The 20046-nt window shown below is 39.6% G+C and overlaps 2 protein-coding genes across 8 annotated transcripts; one reads left to right on the top strand and one right to left on the bottom strand.

Annotated features, from left to right (window-relative positions):
• Nucleotides 1-30: 30 nt before the first annotated feature.
• Nucleotides 31-1877, bottom strand: LOC109857463 (histone H3.3-like). Its single transcript, XM_020433771.1, has 4 exons — nucleotides 1576-1877; nucleotides 1293-1341; nucleotides 1004-1161; nucleotides 31-786 (listed from the first exon to the last, which is right to left on the bottom strand). The coding sequence occupies exons 1-4, from the start codon at nucleotides 1599-1601 to the stop codon at nucleotides 615-617; spliced, it is 405 nt and encodes a 134-aa protein (XP_020289360.1). The 5' UTR covers nucleotides 1602-1877; the 3' UTR covers nucleotides 31-614.
• A 186-nt stretch (nucleotides 1878-2063) lies between these two features.
• On the top strand, nucleotides 2064-20027 carry LOC109857481 (restin homolog). 7 transcript variants are annotated; one of them, XM_020433803.1, is made up of 17 exons: nucleotides 2064-2179; nucleotides 2529-2655; nucleotides 7441-7509; nucleotides 8321-8473; nucleotides 8560-8745; nucleotides 9852-10056; nucleotides 10778-11009; nucleotides 11519-11563; nucleotides 12407-12547; nucleotides 12842-13006; nucleotides 13648-13668; nucleotides 14820-15003; nucleotides 15122-15790; nucleotides 15900-16018; nucleotides 16129-16441; nucleotides 16524-16675; nucleotides 16783-20027. In XM_020433803.1, the coding sequence occupies exons 2-17, from the start codon at nucleotides 2544-2546 to the stop codon at nucleotides 18946-18948; spliced, it is 4932 nt and encodes a 1643-aa protein (XP_020289392.1). In that variant the 5' UTR covers nucleotides 2064-2179; nucleotides 2529-2543; the 3' UTR covers nucleotides 18949-20027. The 7 variants fall into 7 exon arrangements, with proteins under 7 accessions (XP_020289392.1, XP_020289390.1, XP_020289393.1 ...); XM_020433801.1 differs by having other exon boundaries at nucleotides 13648-13731; XM_020433804.1 differs by lacking the exon at nucleotides 7441-7509 and having other exon boundaries at nucleotides 13648-13731.
• Nucleotides 20028-20046: the final 19 nt, after the last annotated feature.

The raw sequence follows: 20046 nt of genomic DNA, 5'->3' as shown, positions 1-20046 counted from the left end.
AAATCGACTAATAAGGAAGCATTATTTTTTTTGTTTATTTTTATTTTATTCTCACAAAAAACATTAGCATATAATTTGATAAACTACGTCCAATTCTCTTGGTTACAATTATTATCCGTCATTTAACCATTTGCGGTATTATTGTTAATTAATATTTCGAGACAATATTCTTTGTATCTCAAACACACTGATACGTCCCATATTCTATTGGATCTTACAAACTTGTATAATAAGAAACAAAGTGCAGATAAAAGTTAGACCGCAAAAAGTTAATCAAAGGATATCGTCATAGAATACACAAAATATAAAATAACTAGTGTTTTACAAATTACTTTCATAACTAGTTAATCAATAGATTTAAATTAATTTGTATATAAAATTTGATTTTATCTCCTAAGTTTTGAAAATATATATCCTTACTTTGAAATTTTGATATCTAACGATTCAATCAAACAGAGAACATGACAAAATGTAATGTTTACCTGCAATGACAGACGAAAACCTAAGATTTATATATTTTACAAATATCTCTCTTTATTTTCGAATCCAGCGAGATCGTCAATATATTAACACTATTAAGGCACTTCATACGTGTAAATAAAACAAAGAAAGTTTTATCTGTTGATAATGTCACTGCGACCTCTCAACCTACGCATTAAAATCATGTCGTTTCGCATAAGAGTAACTCGTTTTGCGTGCAATGCCAACAACACCGAATCTTCAAAGAATTGCACAAGATACATTTCTGCCGCCTCTTGTAAAGCTTCTAGGGCAGAAGCCTGTATCCTGTAGGAAATAATTCTTATCATATCAACCTACAATCTCAGACTTAATCTAACAGATTTCTAGACATCATTGAAATCACTTCTACCTCCATACAATTGTTATTCCAGAACTTTTTGAATAATTTTAAAATAGATAATATTTCTTGTATCATCGTTCAGTACTTCAATAGAACGGTAAAAACTTTTTTGTTTTTAAATTTTAAAGATAATTTATTTACTTGGTAATTTCCTGCCTGGGAAATAAATCTATGATGATCTCTCTGACTACTCGAGCAAAAGGTAACTTGGGTATGAGAAAGTGTGTGGTTTTTCTCAGATATCTGATTTCCTGCAAAGCTTTAACTCCTGACTTTCTTCTGTTCACTAATACATCTGTCTGAAAAATATTTATCAAGTGTCACACAACAACAAAGCTTCACAGAGAATGAGATTAAATAAAATACATATAGTGCATTTATAAGTTTAAGTATAATCTGTTAACCGCAATTGTGTATTAATGTTACTCACTTTGTTTTTCTTTGCCGCATCGTCAGCTCCAGAACGTGACTGAAACGACCTGACATTTTCAATGTATTGTGATTATTTTCTATTATATACAAAAATAACACACAATTACAAGATTACATATACATATATGTCATCACTCAACAGCAATTTCTCATATATATTCTATGCTACAAAATTTATACAGAAAATACAATTATACAAACGTATGAAGGGGAAACGGCGAAATTGCGAAGAAAGCCAATATTACTTTCTCAGAAATTGCGCGAATTAACGATATATTTACCTCGGCACGGGTTTTCTTCGAACCATTACTGTATCATGGAGCGTTCGAAGTTAAAAATCTGTAATTGTTCAGTTATAAAAGTGAAGATTAATTCACAACAACATCGGGCACGAGATTGAAACATAAAAAAATATAACCACTTGGCGCCAAATTTACGGAAACATAACCTACAACCAGAAACTACAACACAACGTTAACAAGTACGTTTGCTCTCCTCCTTCGTTTTCTTTCTCTTACCAAAGAACGACATTTAACGATTGCGATCGTAGCTTAAATACACAATCACGGATCCAATCGCATTGGTCAATTCGTAAATCGGACCGGACCAATGCGACGATTGATTGTATGTCCGGCTTACAATCGCAATAGAAATTTGTGATAATAACACAATAGGGAGTTTTGGACTTGGAAAAAGTTTTTAAACCCAATGCTGATTTGGAGGAATTTCGCGCTTTGGTGAAACTGGCAGGCCTGGCGACGGGAGCAGTTGTCATTTTTCTGCGCGCTGGTCGGATGTGTCTTGCGTCGTGCTTATCAATCGTAGTTTTTGTGATTTGTGTTGTGAAATGCGTTAATCCTGTCGTACGGAACAGCATCCCGCGAGGTGAGATCGCAACTTCTGATTCCTGCTTTCTGCGTTTTTTTTTTCTCTCTGTCCGCACTTTTGAGGTTAACTTCTCAACGCGACTGCCGAATTTTCCGTGTTTTTCCTCGACCTCTTAAACGGTCTCAAATTGTTTGCATACTTTGCGCAACTCAATCGTCGGCACGAGCGTTAAACACCGAGACGCTCGTTAATTCGACACCCGGTGTCACGCGCGCAAGTTTGCTCATTTTCGAGCGTAATAATCGCGATTTTTCAAAATCGCGAGAAAACCTATTTTTCGCAAAGAGACGTACGTGTATTTTCATTCCCCTTTGCGCTAACAATATATGTTTTTGCTGCATTGCAGTGTGTATATAAAAACATGACGGAGCCGAAGCCATCAGGATTGAGGCCGCCGACGAAGATCGGCAGGCCGTGCTCGACTATGCCACCTAGACCAGCGATTCCGCCTTCCTCGCCGAGGCCGTCAAGCAGTGAGTCTTGAAGCCAAAACTGTTGTTACGCTGTTTTTTTTTATTTCGCATGGATGTTGTTTTCGTGTTAGACGACAATAGAGACGTTTCGTTGTCTCTCGGTAGATACACATTAGAAAAATTTTCTATTGTGGATAAAAATACCGATTAGATTATTCATATATATAGTAATAAGAATTGCGTATATAAACAATCTTTTCAATTTATGGAAATACATATATAACATATATAACAATAGAAATGTAGAATTTTGATTAACAAATGTACATTGGTAAAAAAAAAACGTACATTGACAGCGGACATTAATTTTCGTTATGTTATGTATTTTGTCATCAATTTTCGATTCCGCAATTCGTTTTGTACAAAATTATTTCCAAAGAGGAGGAGTACCACGTGTTAGACTCGTAGGAACATTTATGCGCACAGCTCGTCGTTTTCCCTGAAATACGCGAACGATACGCGGCGCGAACGACGCGTCTCATCAATTTGCTTAAAGCGCGTACGTACACACATATTGCGAATACATACACACACACGCACACATACGAAAACACCACACACGCCCACAGAGTCGGTCGGCGAGCGAGTACTTTTACGCGTGCGAGCTTCTCGCGCGCGAGTTGTTTCCCGATCGTTCGCGACGTCGCATCCCGTCTCTCGCGCGAGAGAGAAATTGGTAAATATTATGTCTTCTATATAACGAAAACAATCGCACGTGAATTAACAGCGAATCCCACTCGAGCTTTTCGCGAGTCTGTGTCTTCTCTTTTTTGTCTTTTTTTCGAAAAAACAAACTTTCTTATTTCCGGCAGAAATTTTGCTTGAAGAGATCAAACAAATCGCGGTGAGTCGAGCTTTCGACGCTTAAATGATCTGAAAAAAAAAAAAAAAAAAAAAAAAAAAGTTAAAATTCGGTGATACAATTTAATCGAATAGTACGTAATAATACGTTTTGACGATATTTTATTTGATTGGTCTGCGTGATGCAGATTTGTTGTTCTTCGCGAATGTGTCGACTTAACTTTTGTTGCTTGTGTCGCGGCGTGCTTCGCAAAAAAAACATTTTAACCGATAAAACCGCTCTTTCTCGAAAGTCGAAGAGGCGGACTCGAGTCCGCGACCAAGAATGTTGTCTTTTGCATACTGGATATAACTGATCGATATCTCGGAAATTTAAATTCATAAATTTCTGCAGAAATCATTGTGACTATTTTCTTCTCATGATGTTTTTTCAACATTGCTGTCCCGTATTAATCGAGATCAGTTTGTGATCTCGCTACTTTTTTTCATATGTTTGGAATTCAAAATCTTTTTTTTTTTTAAATTTCTTAATTTTTCTTTTTCGCACAATAAATTTCATTGATTTGATTTTTCTTTGTTCGCGCAATCAATTTAACAAACTTCTGAATGAAACGGGAACACGTGCGAGTTAATAAACGAAATTCGCGTTTTGCAATCCGCGCGCGCGTACAAATTTTTTACGTCTCTCTGTATCTCCTCGATCGGACGAATCTCTCTTTGTGTCTTAGTCACGGTATAACGAACGAGGTGCGTTTTCGCGATCGTTGCCGCATCCAGGGCACGTATCTTGCCTTATTGGCGCAAATCATCGTCATTGCGTTGCGTTTTCCCCGCTTACAATCGCATCGGCTGACGCATTGCGATTATGCAAGTTGTCGGTGTTTATGTCTCGCGCCCGATTTTATCCTTTTCTTTCTGATTTCTTTCCTCCGATTCTCTTCTTCTTCCCTCTTTTTTTTTCTGTCTCTCTCTCTCATCTCCTCGTCCCTTCGCGTACACGCGACAGATCGGTCTTCTTACATTTCGCAACACGATCGCGGATCTCAAGGTTCAAAAACGAGATATCCTGCTGCCTCTCATTCTTTGCTTTATGAACAAACTTGTAGAATGCACGCACGCACGCACGCACGCACGCACACGTAGTACTTAAAATTATTAATTGTTTAAGTAAAATTTTAAGAAAAGGCTGAGTTTCTTATTGGACGATATAGAAATACATTTGTAGCCCTTTAAAAAATTTTCTTGATATTAATTAGCAAATTGTATGAAAGAGAAGAGAGATCTCTCATTTGGGGACATATACGAACATAAAACGAATTGAATAGTGCGCGTCTCAATGTTACATTTTCGTCGCTTGAGTTTGACTTCAATCAGCTGATTTTGTTTTTTTGTTTTTTTTTTTTTTAACAAGCACTCGAAAAGATGGCTGAGAGATAAAACGATTTTTCTCTCTCACAGCGGCGCTTCGCACTGACGTAATCTCATCTCGTGGTGGCATGGTGTTCTGCGGTAGAAACTGTGACACCATCGGCTAAATATGGAGAGATAAATGGTTTTTATGAGCGCGCGTGTGTGCCGCGCACGATGGGTTATGCTCATTTCGGGCTGTTTATACAAGGCCTGATCACCTGGAAAGCCGGTTTTCAGACTTATGTGTGCACATGTCGATTTATACGGTCTGACGAAATTCCGCGCGCTAGTATAGTTCTCGGTAAATATTAATAAAACGACGCGCATTATAAATATCCGCTAGAAAAAAAAAAAAAAAAAAATAGTAGGCGTGACGGTGGAGTGTATTTTCGCAAGTTTCAGTCAGAAAAATCGAAAACTGTCGCGGTACAAAAATTTTCACGCAGAAAATATTTGAAAAATATTTACACAGAATTGAAATTTCACGTTACCCGTTATCATCACGTGTTTTACGCGTTAAATCGCCGAAATAAGAATGTCAGCGGAATCGCGACACTTGGCAGCAATAATAATCGATACCATTACGAATTGCTTCGATCACGCTCGAGGGTCCATTACGTCATAATCTCGTTACGGCGCGCGCGGGATGAATTACACGTAACGGCAATAATGATGCCTCTCCGTAGCTATTAACCTTGTTTACGTTCGTGGATGATGTATCCACGCTCGAAAGAGCAAAGCAGCCCGTATCCGATGGCTACTTCTACAGATTGCGTTACGGTGTGTGTACAATATATCGAGTGGGATCTCGCCGGGAGGTACTTGACATCTTGTTAACCCTTCTGGAGATATATCCGGAACGTGGGATAATCGCGACGGGAAAAGTAAAATCGATCGAAGAGCAAATATTGCAACTCGGGCGGAGAGGGAGAGAGAGAGATACACGCGCGCGCTTATATTATAATTCTCAGACACTCCGAGAGATGAATTGCGCGGCGCCGCGATCCCGCGATCGTCTATCATTGCTACGTGCATTAATCATAATTAATCACGCTCGAGTTAACAAATACAGCGCGTCCTGTCATCGTTTCGCGAGTTTAAACACAACGTCGTTGCGACGCGCGCGCGTGAGAAAAATTGTTTGGAAATATTTCGGAAGAGAGAGAGAAATAAGCGAAACGTCTCTCCGGGTTTTCAAGGCGAACCACGTTTTTAAATTTAATACAAAAACTCTCTACGCACGGTTTGAAATTTAATTGAACATCGCAATTTGATTTAACGAAACGTTTTTTTTTTTTTTTTTTTTTACGTTCTTGATCTAATCGCAAAAATCTGCTCTATATTCTGTTTTTACATCTACTGCTCTTTATGATCAGATCAGTTTTAATTTTATCATCTCTCGAGCAGCGTCGGCCGGTTCCCCTTGTGCGTAGCAGCGAATCGCCGCGGTGCGTAAAAAAAAAAAAAAAAAAGAAGGTGCATTAATGCAGATTGCGCCCGCGATATAATCGGCATAATAATACGCGATATCACGTCACGGCCGCGTAATCGCGATTTCATCTCGTCGTAACAGAGGTTTCGACCTACGCGATCGACCTACTACAACAACAAGGTACGCGCGCCGCCCACCGTTTTTTCATAAATAATCAATTAAGCCGCGAATCGCGCCACGCGTCACCCGGACATTCTTTAAGTGATTCCTTTTGCGGAGTTTTTTTTTTCGCGGTGCAACTACGAAGAACGTTAGGGAGAGAGGTGAATGATGAGCTTTGTGCGATGCCGACGCGTAATCGCCGCATGGGTCGCTCCTATATATGGAAATCGCGGGACGCGAGTGTGTCAATCTCGGACTTTGATCGAACGGGAAGAAAAGAATTTATTCAACACACACAGAAGAAACTTCATCTCGCGAACTTGCGTTCCGTGGAAGTAGATTATTTTACATTTTAAAATATTTGACACAAAATAAAAATTTTATGTCTATCGTTTGCTCTTTACTCAATAGAGCTTGTCAAAAATAATTTGACGCGCAATTCGATCGTCTAAAATATATCTCGCGTCACATACGTTGAATTAAAAAAAAAAAAGATGTTATCAGCGTCATCCGAACACACCCTGACTCGTTGCCGTTAACGTTTTACATAACTCTCTCGGGTCTTGCTTGCGATGCGATTGCGATCGACTTCCGACATCGATTGTCTCGACGGTAATTACAGGACCAAGCCTCGATCGATTTTCACGCCGAGCCACCTTGTGTGTCGCATCTCTCTTCGACAAGTCTCGCTTCGTAATAATCAGTAATTGACTTAGCATTCGATAATCAACTTGACGATTTAACACTGACGAGATTACTCGCACACCGACTTTGAAAGGACCGATCGTTTACAAACGAGATTTTGTTTCATGCGAGTTATCGTTAACACGGTAATTGATCGACCGGTGTTGATTAAAACTCTGTGACCCGTTCAATTAAATCGAAATTATTCGACAAAAAAAAAGCATGTCTCGTTTAGTTTCTTTCTTCGTTAGTGTCACGTATTTGTGTGTTATTTTGCATGACAATGCACTCTACAGATCAGATGGAACCTCTCTGGGAGTCGCACGGCCGTCAAATAAACGAGGCTGGCTTACGAAGAGGATCAGGTAAGTGGAACTTGCAATCTTTCTTCGCGTTTTCGAATTTGAGACAAAGCTGAAAAAAATAATTTAATATTATAATAACGGCTCGACGAGACAATTATAAAACAAAAAATCAGAGAGCTTGTGGTCCGGGTTGAAAGTGAACGTTTAAATGTAACATAAAACGCAGCGTATTCCGAACGTCTCGATCAATTTTTATTGGTGATCAATGTGAATAATAATATAAAAATTTATAAAAATATAACAAATCCGTTAGAGTTTACAATTTTTATATCATTATTTACATTGATCACCAATAAAAATTGATCGTCCGGAATACGCTGCGTTTTGTGTTACATTTAAACGTTCACCTTCAACCTGGACCACAGGCTCTCTGGTTTTTTGTTTTATAAAGCTGAAAAAAAAATTTGCATCACAAAAACAATCCGGAATGTATGTTGCAAAATACGTTTCTCCTAGTGAAGTAATAATTTTCGAAACCGAAACTCCTCTATTTAGCCAAGTTCACAATCACGTTCCAAGTTGGATCACAACAATGAGAAATGTATCTTCGCGAGATGTAAGTTCTCTCCGTAATTGTGTTGGCGTATGCAGTAGTGATCTCGTGTTCGTGCGATGTGTTTTGTTTCACGTTGGATTTACCGTTTATAGAGTCATCATGCATGCGCATAATAGAATTTGTAGATAATAGAAATGTGTTATCTTTCGACAAACAAATGTCCCGAAAACTTGTGACGTTAAAACTCGCAGTAGTTTATCAATTGAAAAACCAAAAAAAAAAAAAAAACGATGTTTCTCCGATGTCCGCGTGTAGATACCAGCGTCGTCCTGACCGAGGACACGGACAGCTTTAAAATCGGCGATCGAGTATGGGTTGGCGGCACAAAACCCGGCACGATCGCCTACATCGGCGAGACCAAATTCGCCCCCGGGGACTGGGCGGGAGTGGTCCTGGATGAGCCCATCGGTAAGATCAATCGATCATCATGCTAGATCAGGAAACGATGCGTGTTTGCGAAAGAAGTGAAGACTCGATCTTGTAAACTCTCTTAGGAAAGAACGACGGCTCGGTGGCTGGCAGCCGGTACTTCCAATGTGAGCCGAAGAGAGGAATATTCTCGAGACTCACCAGACTCACCAGGTCACCGCTGAACGATCCTCAGATGAGCGCGATCACGTCCCCGATGTCGGACATCTCTCGAAGCGGTCTTCTCAGCAAGTCAATGTCGCCGTCTCTGAGTAAGGATCGCTACAAGAGATACTCGCCGCGCCCGTAGACTTCTGCACGCAGAATTAGCGCCGCACGCTGCTAAACAAACAATATTCACGCGAATTTTGTCGCAGTATATATATATATATATATAACGTTTTTTTTTTCTTTTCTTTTACAGGATAAATGTTTTAGAGTTTAAAACTAGTTTTACTCTTGTATATAAACAATAAGTACCGTTTAAGATGTTGTTCAGCGACGATTTGTTAAAATTGATTAACAGTTTGAGAAATAAGGGGAGGAGGAAAGAGTTGATTGCAATCGCGCTGTGCGTTAGATGTGCTTGTTAGAACAGCATCAAGGTCTTGAATTTAGTTTTGGCAATGCGATGATGCACTTGCGAAGAACACGCTACTGCAAAATAGTTCGATGTGCAAAAGCAAAGACGTAGTTTAGTTTCGCCAGCTTGTTGCAAACCGATGAGAACACGATTTAATTTAAGTTTGTCCCATCGCACATTGTGCGTCATGTTCGCGACGCTCGTTTTTATGCTAATTGCTGCTACGAAGATACACAGTAATAACCTTTTAGGGCAACTATATTAAAAAAAAAAAAAAAAAAAAACTACATATATAGATGACATTGAAAATCACCTTGCATGCGGACTTGTACTGCACCCACTTTTTTCTGTCGTAGAACGAACAATCCTAATGTGCAATAAATCGATACTTTCGTTCCTTCTCCCTGTATATGTGAAAGGTGAAATGAAATTAATTTATCTTACGCGGAACAATGAACGTGAAGATTAAAACGTTCACACGGCAAACAATAATCAGAACGAATGTCCTACATTTGTAGAAACGCGAGAGACGTGTAATTTTGCTCTGTTGTCTAGCAGACGAGCTAGAAGAAAAAACTATAATTCGATTGAGTCTCTTTAAGTCTCGCTGATTGGTAGAAGACAAAAAAAAAAAAAAAAAAAAAATAAGATACACGCGACCTCTTGACTGAGTTAATAATAAAATATTCTGTATGTAACTGTCGCTCTCCCCCCGTGATTTCTCGCGCGCGTTCGACGGTTCGAATTGCTGTGTAATAATAATCGCGCATCGCTGCGAAAACTTTGTAAACGCAGATGCATCGACGACAAGTTTGTCCTCGACGGTGTCGCAGAAGGGTGAGCTGAAGATAGGGGAGCGAGTGATTGTGTCGTCGAGCCAGGGCAGCAAAACGGGCGTGCTTAGGTACCTGGGCATCACGGAGTTCGCCGCGGGTGAATGGTGCGGCGTGGAGCTGGACGAGCCGATCGGCAAAAACGACGGCTCCGTCAATGGCAAAAGGTGTGCATCTTTTCTCTCCCTTTTCTCTCCCGTCTCTCTTCAAATCCTTCGAGCGTACAAAAAAGAAACGAGAAGGAAACGCTCTTCCATCCCTTCTTTCGAACACCTTGTCTCTCCCCTGAATATTCCTCGATCGTTTCAAGCGATCGTTCGAAAACCCTCGCAGCTGGCTCTCGGTGGAGACGTTTTGTTTTCTGATCGCGTTTCGTCGTACGATGTTGTAATAGTTCGAAGAATTATTTCTCTCGACGATTTAAGCGCAAATAAGCGGAAAAAATCGTCACATTATGTGATGATTTATTCGGATTTAAGAAAGAAATTTATAAATTTTTTCTTGTTTTTCTAATTAAAAAAAAATAATAATAATTGCCACAAGATAAATGTCTCACTGATCGGACATTGATTTCTAACTTTAAATACTGTTACAATTATTTCTTTGATAAATGATATTCGGTTATTAGGACATTTATCTTATTTGTATTCGAGTTCGATCTTGGCCGCAACCTCGAGAATCCCGAGAACCGCGTTTTAATTCGACGCGTGATTCGGATGACTATCTCGCTTCGAATGATTGGGGTTCATCGCGTAGCTCGGCGGTGCATAATTCGCATGATCTCTATCTCTCTCTCTCTCTCTCTCTCCCCTTCTCTTCTCTCTGAGCGCCGCGATATTCGGCGTTCCGGTAGTTCCGCTAAACTTAATCCCCCATCCGTTGATCCAGATACTTCGAGTGCCCGAACAAGCACGGGCTGTTCGCGCCCTTGCACAAGATCACGAGGTCACCGTCCAACAAGAGGCCGTCCATACCCACAATACACAAGCCGAGCGGTGCCGCTCTCAACTCTAGTCTTCAGCAGCAGCAGAAGAAGAGCGGCTCGCGCGAATCGCTCGTGTCCAGCCTCGCGTCGAGCGTCGCGAGCGCTAGAACGAGCACGACGAACACCACGGCGAGGGTAAGATTCACCATGCCGGAATGAGAGGACGGAGGATGCGCAACCGAGATCGCAGAGCCCGCCGCATTATACAAAACTATTACCTAGTTGCAGAATATTGTTGTTTTTATTCTTGTTGGGGTGTGCTGATGATCGACCCTTAGGCTTGTTCTTCTTTTTAAAGAATTATTTAAACAAAAAGAAAAAAAAAACAATCACTTGCGTGTATCTGAATTTTTTTAAATCTTTTTCTGAGCTTAAGGGTCGATTCCGTAAATTGTAGTTACCGCTCGCTGCTTTTGTTTAGACAGCCTATTTTTTATTTAACAATACTGATTTTTTTTTTTTGTTTGTTAATGAAGGAAATTTGTACTTTAACAAGTGCGTGAACCTCGTGATTGTTAATCTCGTTGATTTTGAAGTTGCTGTCCAGTATAACAGTACCGTTAAGATATGCTGCACGATACCTTGTTTTTTTGTTTATTTATTTCGTTTTCCTTATTGTTTCTGTTGCATTTCCGATATTCCAGAGGCCTGGCATGCGCACGTCAACACCTGCACATAGGTCACTGCAGGTGAGATCATAACTATAATAATAGCTCTTTGTGGTTTAAATTATCCTTGTCGAGAGATTAGAAGCGATTCGCCGACTGTGCGTTTTATATACATGTTTATTAGACGATTAGCGAGATTTAACCGGGCGATCATCAATCAACGATCGCCGTTTGCGTTTTATTTATTTATTTATTGTTAACATATTTCTCTCGTCGCATTGGAGTTTGTAATTGTTATAGTCGCGATTTGTATATATATAAATGTTAATAAATTCCTGTATCCTCTCTTCTTTTCTCCTCGCAATCTCCTCTGTAGCTTCGATAGACGACTGTCCTCTATCGTTTTTTTTTTTTCTCACACGCGAGTTGTTGTTCGATTCCGAGTTGTATTCTTCAGTTAACTCGTTTCGAGGATTTTCCGCAACACAGTTTCCGCGACGTAAATCGAACGGCCCGATGTCTGCGTTGGCGGGGAAATGACGACCGACCGGCATCATCAAGTCGATTAATCAGACTCGTTGTCGGATATAATACGATGTAAAGTGTTGACCGTCGATTTGTATTGCTAATCGTGCGTTGTCAGAACGTCGTCGTCGTCGTCGTCATCGTCGTCGTCGTTGTGTGTGTGTCCGTGATTGTTTTGCATCAATGAGAAAACTCGTCGTTCAAACTCGACGATGGCGCGATCTTGCTGTTGCATAAATGCAAAACATTTTAAAACAAATTTGTACCACGCTGTGCATGGGGATGATTTTACTGTGCGAAAACTAAAAACAATAATCCAATCGTTGATAAATTTAAAACTTACATAGTTTTGCGTAGTTACGATTTTTTTTTAAGTTGGAATCCGGCTCGTATTTTTAGGAAGTTTTGAAAGAGAAACAGCAGGAAATAGAGTTCCTGCGAAAAGAGCGGGACCTGGAACGCGAAAGAGTCACGAAAGCGGCGAATCAAGCTGATCAAGCGGAGCAATCGGCACTGTCGATCAAGCAAGAATATGATAAGGTACTTATATCCGTGACGTCAATGTATGAGAAATCGTCAATGATGGATGGATTTTTGAAACAGATGGTCAAAACGTGCGAAATATCGCGGTTTTTCTCTTTCGCCTCTCACACTCTCTTAGTTTCTTATTTATCTTTAGTTCTTTAAATATATATATCGATGAAAATATATTTTATCAATGCGACAAATCAGTCAAATCTTTTTTACAATCTTGTCGCAGAAAGAGTTTCTCGAAGATTTTCTCGTTATGTATAATTGATGTGTTTTATTTACTTATCCGTTGACGGTGTTTAGTACCGCGAGGAGATGCAGCAAGCGGTCACAGAGGCGGAACTCGCTGTCGCCAAACTTCTTAGCGAGAAAGGCGCGTTGGTGCTACAACTGGAAGAGGAGAAACGGAAGTGCGAGGATCTTCTGTTTCGTTTTGAAGAGGAGTCCGTGAATAAGGATGACATTCAGGTACACATGGTGTTTTAACTATACGCACATTCAATTGTACACGCGATTATACGTCCGGCTCGCAAGAGCGCAAGTGTAATTTATTAATTAAATACGACAAGTATTGATTAAGTAATCGGTAAGTATATGTGATTCTAATCATGTCTCCGTGATGTAACGAGAGTACGGACGTAACATTCAAATACATTTTGGTTTTACGTTATTTCCTCCTGATTTGTTTAAAAATACGCCTTTGTTCGCATTTAATAAAATACAAAATTAAATATCTCGTAACACAAATATATTTGAAGGAGTTGGGTATCAATTTTCGACAAAAATATTGTACAGCTTCCGTCATACAAATAGGCGCTAGTATACATGCGGCGGGATAACCGGTGGCGGGTTGTGTGTAAGTCATAGCAAAATACATGCTTCAGCTGCAACGATTAGTTAATTAACACAATAAAAAAAAAAAAAACGTCGAGAAATTTGTTGTTACCCCTCTTAGTAGCGACAGCTTCAGCGAGTAAACTTTTTTTTATTCGAGTAAAAGCTCTGGATATTTTTAGGAAACAAAAAGCAAAAAACCAAAAAAAAAAAAAAAAGCCACATGGTGAACACGTTCCACGGTTAATCCGGCGTACTTTATCCTTTATTTTCAGAAAGAAAGATCTGAGCAAAGTGTGAGTATCCGAAGGTTTGGGAAAGGATTGGAAGGATTGACGCAGTATTTCGGCACCGCTTGTGTAATCATCACTCTAGCCATGTCATTTTGCGTTACGTCGCACTTCACAGAGTTTCGTCAGAAATTTGTCTGAAATAGATGGACAAAAAAAACAAAAAAAAAAATACACGAAATGAAACGCTTTTGCTGACTAATAAAAAACTGCGCCGGTTATAATTTCCACTAACATGTTGGAAGAGAAAACATTGGACTGTACATTGTTGTATTCTGGGGGAGACGGTTGTTATATTATATATTATTCATCGCGTGCCACAGATTGTAGGAAATTGCGCGTATATATATTTCCGTGTTTAACCAAATCTATAAATTTGTACGCTTCGCGCGATATGTCACGCTTCTTCTGCACTAAAAACATACACGCAGCTACGGAATTCTTATTGTAGGCGTGATATTATACTTTCTATTTGTTCAATTATTATTATTATTATTCATGTTTATTTATTTATTTATTAAAATGCATTGTAATTGTGTGTTTGCGATTGCTTTTTTTTTTTTTTTTTTTAAGTACGAAAGTTATTTATATTATTAATTAATTTCAATAATCTCTTTGAACGCTTGTTATCATGTGTAACATTCGATTGGCAAAATTGAATAATATGCTTTTTGCAAATTGGGCACACGCTGTATCTGTTATTTATTTATTTTTCTCTTCTTTCGCTCTTTATACCTGATAAAGAAACTGGGTTTTTTTTTTTTCACATCTCGATAATATCACGTCGCGCTTGGCGTATTTATCTCATTGTCAGTGTGCTTATAATTTTTTCCAACGCATTCAAGCGTTAATATGTTTATTATTTCCCTAATTATTGAAAAATAAAATAATGTCAAAAATTATTTTGTGACATGTTACTATTTCGTCACATACTTTTCAATCGTTACGTGAGTGCTCACGTACTCGCGTGACGCGATTCAGATGTGAACTTTAATTATTGCGTTACATTTAGAAAAAAAAAAAAGGAACGCTTTTTCATCTGATTGTTTCGCAATGTTTGTAGTTAAGGAAGTAATTACACACGTTAACGCTCGAAACGCGCTATATATGTACGATCTCAACCCCCAAAGCTAAACAACTGCCCTTATCGTACCTAGGTCATAAATACTGTAAATGAAAGCAGGATCAAGGAGCTCGAGGAAGAACTTGCTGAGGAGCGGCGGGAGCGTTCCGCACAGATGGAACGCGACAGCATCAAGCTGTTCGAGACCGAAGAAGAATTGGCGCGGTTGCGTAATGAAATCAGTTCAGCGACGAACTTGCAGAACTCTCAGCTTCGAGGTATTTCCTGCGCGCACATGTGTGATCAAAGTCTAAAAAAACTATTCTAGTTATTAAATTTTTTGTGTGCGATTTTCGTTACTCCTTTTTCCCTTTCTTTCTCTTTCGTCTTTCTTAGATCTAGAGAGTCGCAATCAAAGTTTGGAGGAAATAAAAACTAGTCTGGAGAAAGAGGTGCAGGAAAAATCGAGCCTGGTGACTGAAAGTGTGGATCGTATTCGGGAACTGGAACTTCTGTTTAGCAAAACGCAACAAGAGAGCACGACGCGCAAGGAATCCGAGAATCGTTTGGAGAAGGAACTGGAAGCTGTTAGACAAAGCTTGCGGGACAGAGAAGCACTTGTGGAAACCATGAAACAGGAATTTGACAAAAGTACGATTTTATTGAACGAGGAATTGAAACGCTCGAAGGAAACGATCGATACGATGAAGAAGGAAAGTCTGAGCGAGAAAGACTCGTTACTGAACGAATATCGACAAAAGATCGAGGAGAAGGATCGATTGATCCAGGCAAATACCGAAGAGCTCAAGAACGAGAAAGCGCTGTTGGAGCGGCAGAACGCGGCTCTGGAGAACCTGAGAGCCGAGAACGTTAAGCATATTCATGAACTTTCAGAGTCTTTCGAACAACAGTTGCGTACGAAGGACTCGAAGATTGACGAAGTTTCACAGCAACTCAGTCAAAAAGTGTCCGAAACCGATAAACTATTGACTGAATTAGCTGCTGAACGAGAACTCTGCAAGAAGAAGAACGAGGAGTTGATTAACGCTCTGAAAAAATTAGAAGGTTCGTTCCGTAGAGATAGAAAAACAAAAAAAATCGGATTGTTATTTAACAGAACATGTTGATGACGATGTGGAGAGTCTTGTCGAATATGTTGCGTATATTTTTGCAGAATTGAGTACGAGGCTGAAACTGGCCGAAGAAAACAACAATGTATTGTCAAGACAAATTTACGACTACAAGTCGAAGAGCGACGACAATGTTAGAATTGTTAACGAGAAGCAAAAATTGGTAAGCATTTCTTTTTTTTACGTTTCGTTGAAAAAATGTATCATCTTGTGTGATTTTTTTTTTTTTTTGTTTTTATCTCCGCGTTGCGCAAATTCGCGCACTCGTTTCAGGAACAAGATATAGCCATTCTAATCGCTACGGAAGAGAAATCCAACGCGCAATTGAACAAATTGAGCGAGGAATTGAAAATAAAGGACAGAGAACTCGCGGAACTGCGAAGCGCCACCATGGCGCAAATAGAAGAAATAACTAAACGTTTCGAGACGCAGATCAACGACCAAGTCAAGTGTATTGACGAGATAAATGCGGATGTAGCACAGAAAGCTCTGCTGCTTGCCAAGCTGGAGAAAGACATCGCCGATCTCAAAGCTATTATAGCTAGTAAGGATGAGGAGATCAAACATCTGCTCGAGAAATCTTCGGGTAAGATATATATTATTTTATTGTATTTTATTTTGTGCGTAAGATCTCATAAGATATAACGTGTGAAGTTCGAATCTTTCAGAATTGCAAGACGCTCTCACACTATCCGAGCAAACGAAAACCAACTTGGAGAGCGAACTTCGTGTGTTCGAGACGAACGTGCAGAATTTAAATCAACAGATCGCGAGAGCGGAGGAAAAAATATCGCAACTATCGCTGCAGAAAGAAAAATTGGTTGGTATTTTTAATTGAAAGTTGAGGACGTGTATCGATTAAAAAAACAATCCGCGAGATTAATTTTTTTTTTTATACTTTAATTGTTTAAACTCGCAAAATTACAGGAATCTGATGTAGCGAGCGCGATCAGCAGTTCTGCTGATTCGTCGGAACAGCTGTCGAAATACAACGAAGAGTTGCGACAAAAGGAAAAGGAGCTGGACGAAGCCCGCGAGAAGATTTTCGAAAGAGAAACCAGTTTGAAACAAACGGAGGTAAAATTATCCAATATCGAGACGGAATTAAACAAGAGCGCAGCGTTGATCGAGCAATTGAACGCGGAAAAGTCAAGTTTGCAGTCTCAAATAGAAGATGCTAAAAAGTCGAATGCGAATTATGCAGAAAAGATACGTGAATACGAACGAAAGGAGAGCGAATTGTTGTCGAAGTTGACGGAAAGTGAACGCGTGAAGAAAAATTTGGACGAAAAGTCTGACGAGGCCAAGCGTCTTGCGGAGCAATTGGCGAGGAAAGAAACCGAAATTGCTAATCTTCAAGGAGAATGCGATACCTTGCGAAGTTCTAACGAAGAAATATCGTCCTTGCAGAAAAATATCGCCGAGTTGTCGAGCGAATTGTCAGCCTCGCGAGACGAAGTGAAAAGTTTGCAAAAATCAAATTCCAAATTGGAGGCTGCTCAGAGCGCGGATCGATGGTCGATCGAGGAGTTGACGGATAAATTGAATACTCAGAAGGAGGATTCGCTCAAATTGGAAGATACGATTCGGAAAAAGGACTCGAAACTTCAGGAGATGGAAAACAAATTGTCGGAATTGCAAAAGCTCAACGATGCTTTGACTGCCGATAAGGAAACGACCGATAAGAACTTGATCACGTCCTTGAACGCTATGACTGCCACGGTCGATGAACTGAAGAGCAAATTAAAAGACGCGGAAGAGGCGATTAGAGATAAGAGTGACGAAGCGTCGAAGACGAAAGCGGAAGCGGAAAAGTCGCGGACACAAATAGTCGAATTAAACGCTACAATCGCATCCATGAAAGACGAGAACACTCGTAACAGCAACGAACTGAAGAACGCACAAGTAGAGATCACACAGAAGCAAAGCACAATAAGCGAACTGACCGAGGCTAGAGTCACTTTGGAGAACAAAGCGCAATCCTTGGAAAGCCAACTGGCACATTTGCGAGAGGAAATGAATGAAAAAGAGAAAATGCGAGCGGAAATAGAAGTTAAGATAAAAGAATCGGAAAGCTCCAAGGAAGAAGAAACGCTGAAATTGCGGAATTCCTTGGAGAGCGAAGTCGCGATCAAGCAGAGAGAGATCGAGAATATAAATAGACGAAATAAGGAGCTTGAGGAGAAGTTGCGATCGTCGCAAGACTTTGTAGATAAGCAGAAAGTAGATTTAATTGACAAAGAGACTGCTATTGATAAATTGAAAATAGAAATCAAAGCTTTGGAGGACGCGCAAGTGGAAAGAATCAAAGCGGAGCAGGAATCGCGGAATGAAGAAATCAAACTGAAGCAGAACGAGCTGAGCGGTGCGAACAAGCGGATTCACGAGCTACAGAACACCGTGAACGCGCTAGAGAAGCAGCTGAGGGAGCAAGAAATAAAATCGGACGATCTAGCGAGAACAATGGAGAGGAATGAGAAAGAAGTGAACAAGAATATGCAGAACCTGCTGGAAAAGTTGAACGTTGCCAAGGTGGAAGAGACACGACTTCTGGATGAACTAAGTCGATTGGAGAAGGAGAACAAACAAGTCACCGCGAAGTGGATCGACGCGACTAATCAGTTGAAGCTGTCGCACGAAAATCTGAAGAACAGTTGCGACGGGATGGGCGACATGAAGCAACACATCATCGCGATGGACATTGACGTTACGAAACTGCAGGAGGAAAATGACAACGCGAAGAGCCAGATAGATTTTCTCAATTCCGTGATAGTTGAAATGCAACGTAAGAACGAGAAGCTGAAGTGCAAGATCGAAGTACTCGAAATGGGTGTTCCCGCCAACGAAGCCGAGGATTACACTCGTAGCACTCTGGATAAACGAACGGCCGCGCCCCGTATGTTCTGTGATATTTGCGATCAGTTCGATTTGCACGAGACGGAGGACTGTCCTCGGCAGGCGCAGGATTTTTCCGAGAACGCCGAGAGACCGACAAAGTCTCCGAAAAAGCGATCCGTGGAGAGGCCGTACTGCGATAACTGTGAGATGTTCGGGCACGACACGCGCGACTGCGACGACGCCGAGACATTTTAACATTGCATCACCATCCTTGAACTTGTTCCATTTGCTTGCCAGGTGTCCCATAGCTGTAGAGCGGATCTGTTAAAATTTTGAAGAGTATATTTTTGTATGGCAAATTTTTTAATTGAATCTTAAATCAGAGTATGAGTCTTCCCGCGTAGAACGGGCACCGTTCAGTAACACACCTTGAGAAAACAGACAAATTTATGTTCCCTTCAAAAAATTAATTGTTCAATTTATTTTTTGTGTGCGATCCCCATGTTATTTATTTTTCATTCAATTATAAACGAGTTTATAGTTTTTGAGACATTTTTTAGTATCGAAGAATGATAAATTCTTGAGAAATTTGATTTATTAATTGATATATATCGATAATTTATGTGTATCTCACCAATGTTATGTTTTAGTGAATGACCTTGAAAGATTTTCATTAAAAATGTTTATTCATCTTTTCAGCACTCTTGCCGCAGAGATATTGTAATCTGATATTTGATGCTTTCGCGTATGTATTGTATTAAACATTCGAAGATGTTTTCGGATTTGAACCGCGTTAGTGTCGTTTTTATACCGACGTTTATATATAGGATATATTGTAAATTTGAAGGGAACATACATACGGCTTTAATATCTGTTTTATAATAGCAATAACGGAAGTTGTGTTACGTGTAATTTTGTATATATTAGGTATTCAATAATTAATTTGTTATTTAATATTTATTCTTCGTATGTTTGCGCGCTTCGAGAAAATAGTTCCTTTTTAGTACTTGCCAATGAAAAAGCGCAATATCCGATCAAAAAATTCGCGCTTCCCTTTTCACAACACGATATATACTCTCATAATACTCTCGCTCTGTTAGGAGATTCTCTTCGTACATCCTCATCTAATAATATAGGAAAAAAAAAAAACTTAAAAACGTCTCGTGAGTGATTGTAGAGCTAACTTTTTATGTAATAACTTTGCAGTTGATTTACCATTTTGTTACGAATCTAAAAGGATTGAAAATCGCGATATATTTTCTAACAAAATTGATTACATTGTTGTAACATGTAAAATATTGAAAATTTACTTAACATAAAAGAACAAAGTCTTCATGTAAGATATATGTGTGA

The sequence above is a fragment of the Pseudomyrmex gracilis genome, unplaced genomic scaffold (assembly GCF_002006095.1).
Source record: "Pseudomyrmex gracilis isolate BER0280 unplaced genomic scaffold, ASM200609v1 scaffold_160, whole genome shotgun sequence".
Classification (NCBI taxonomy): Eukaryota; Metazoa; Arthropoda; class Insecta; order Hymenoptera; family Formicidae; genus Pseudomyrmex; species Pseudomyrmex gracilis.
The sequence above is the reverse complement of the archived record's forward strand: the minus strand, read 5'-3'. Positions and strand labels throughout refer to the sequence as shown.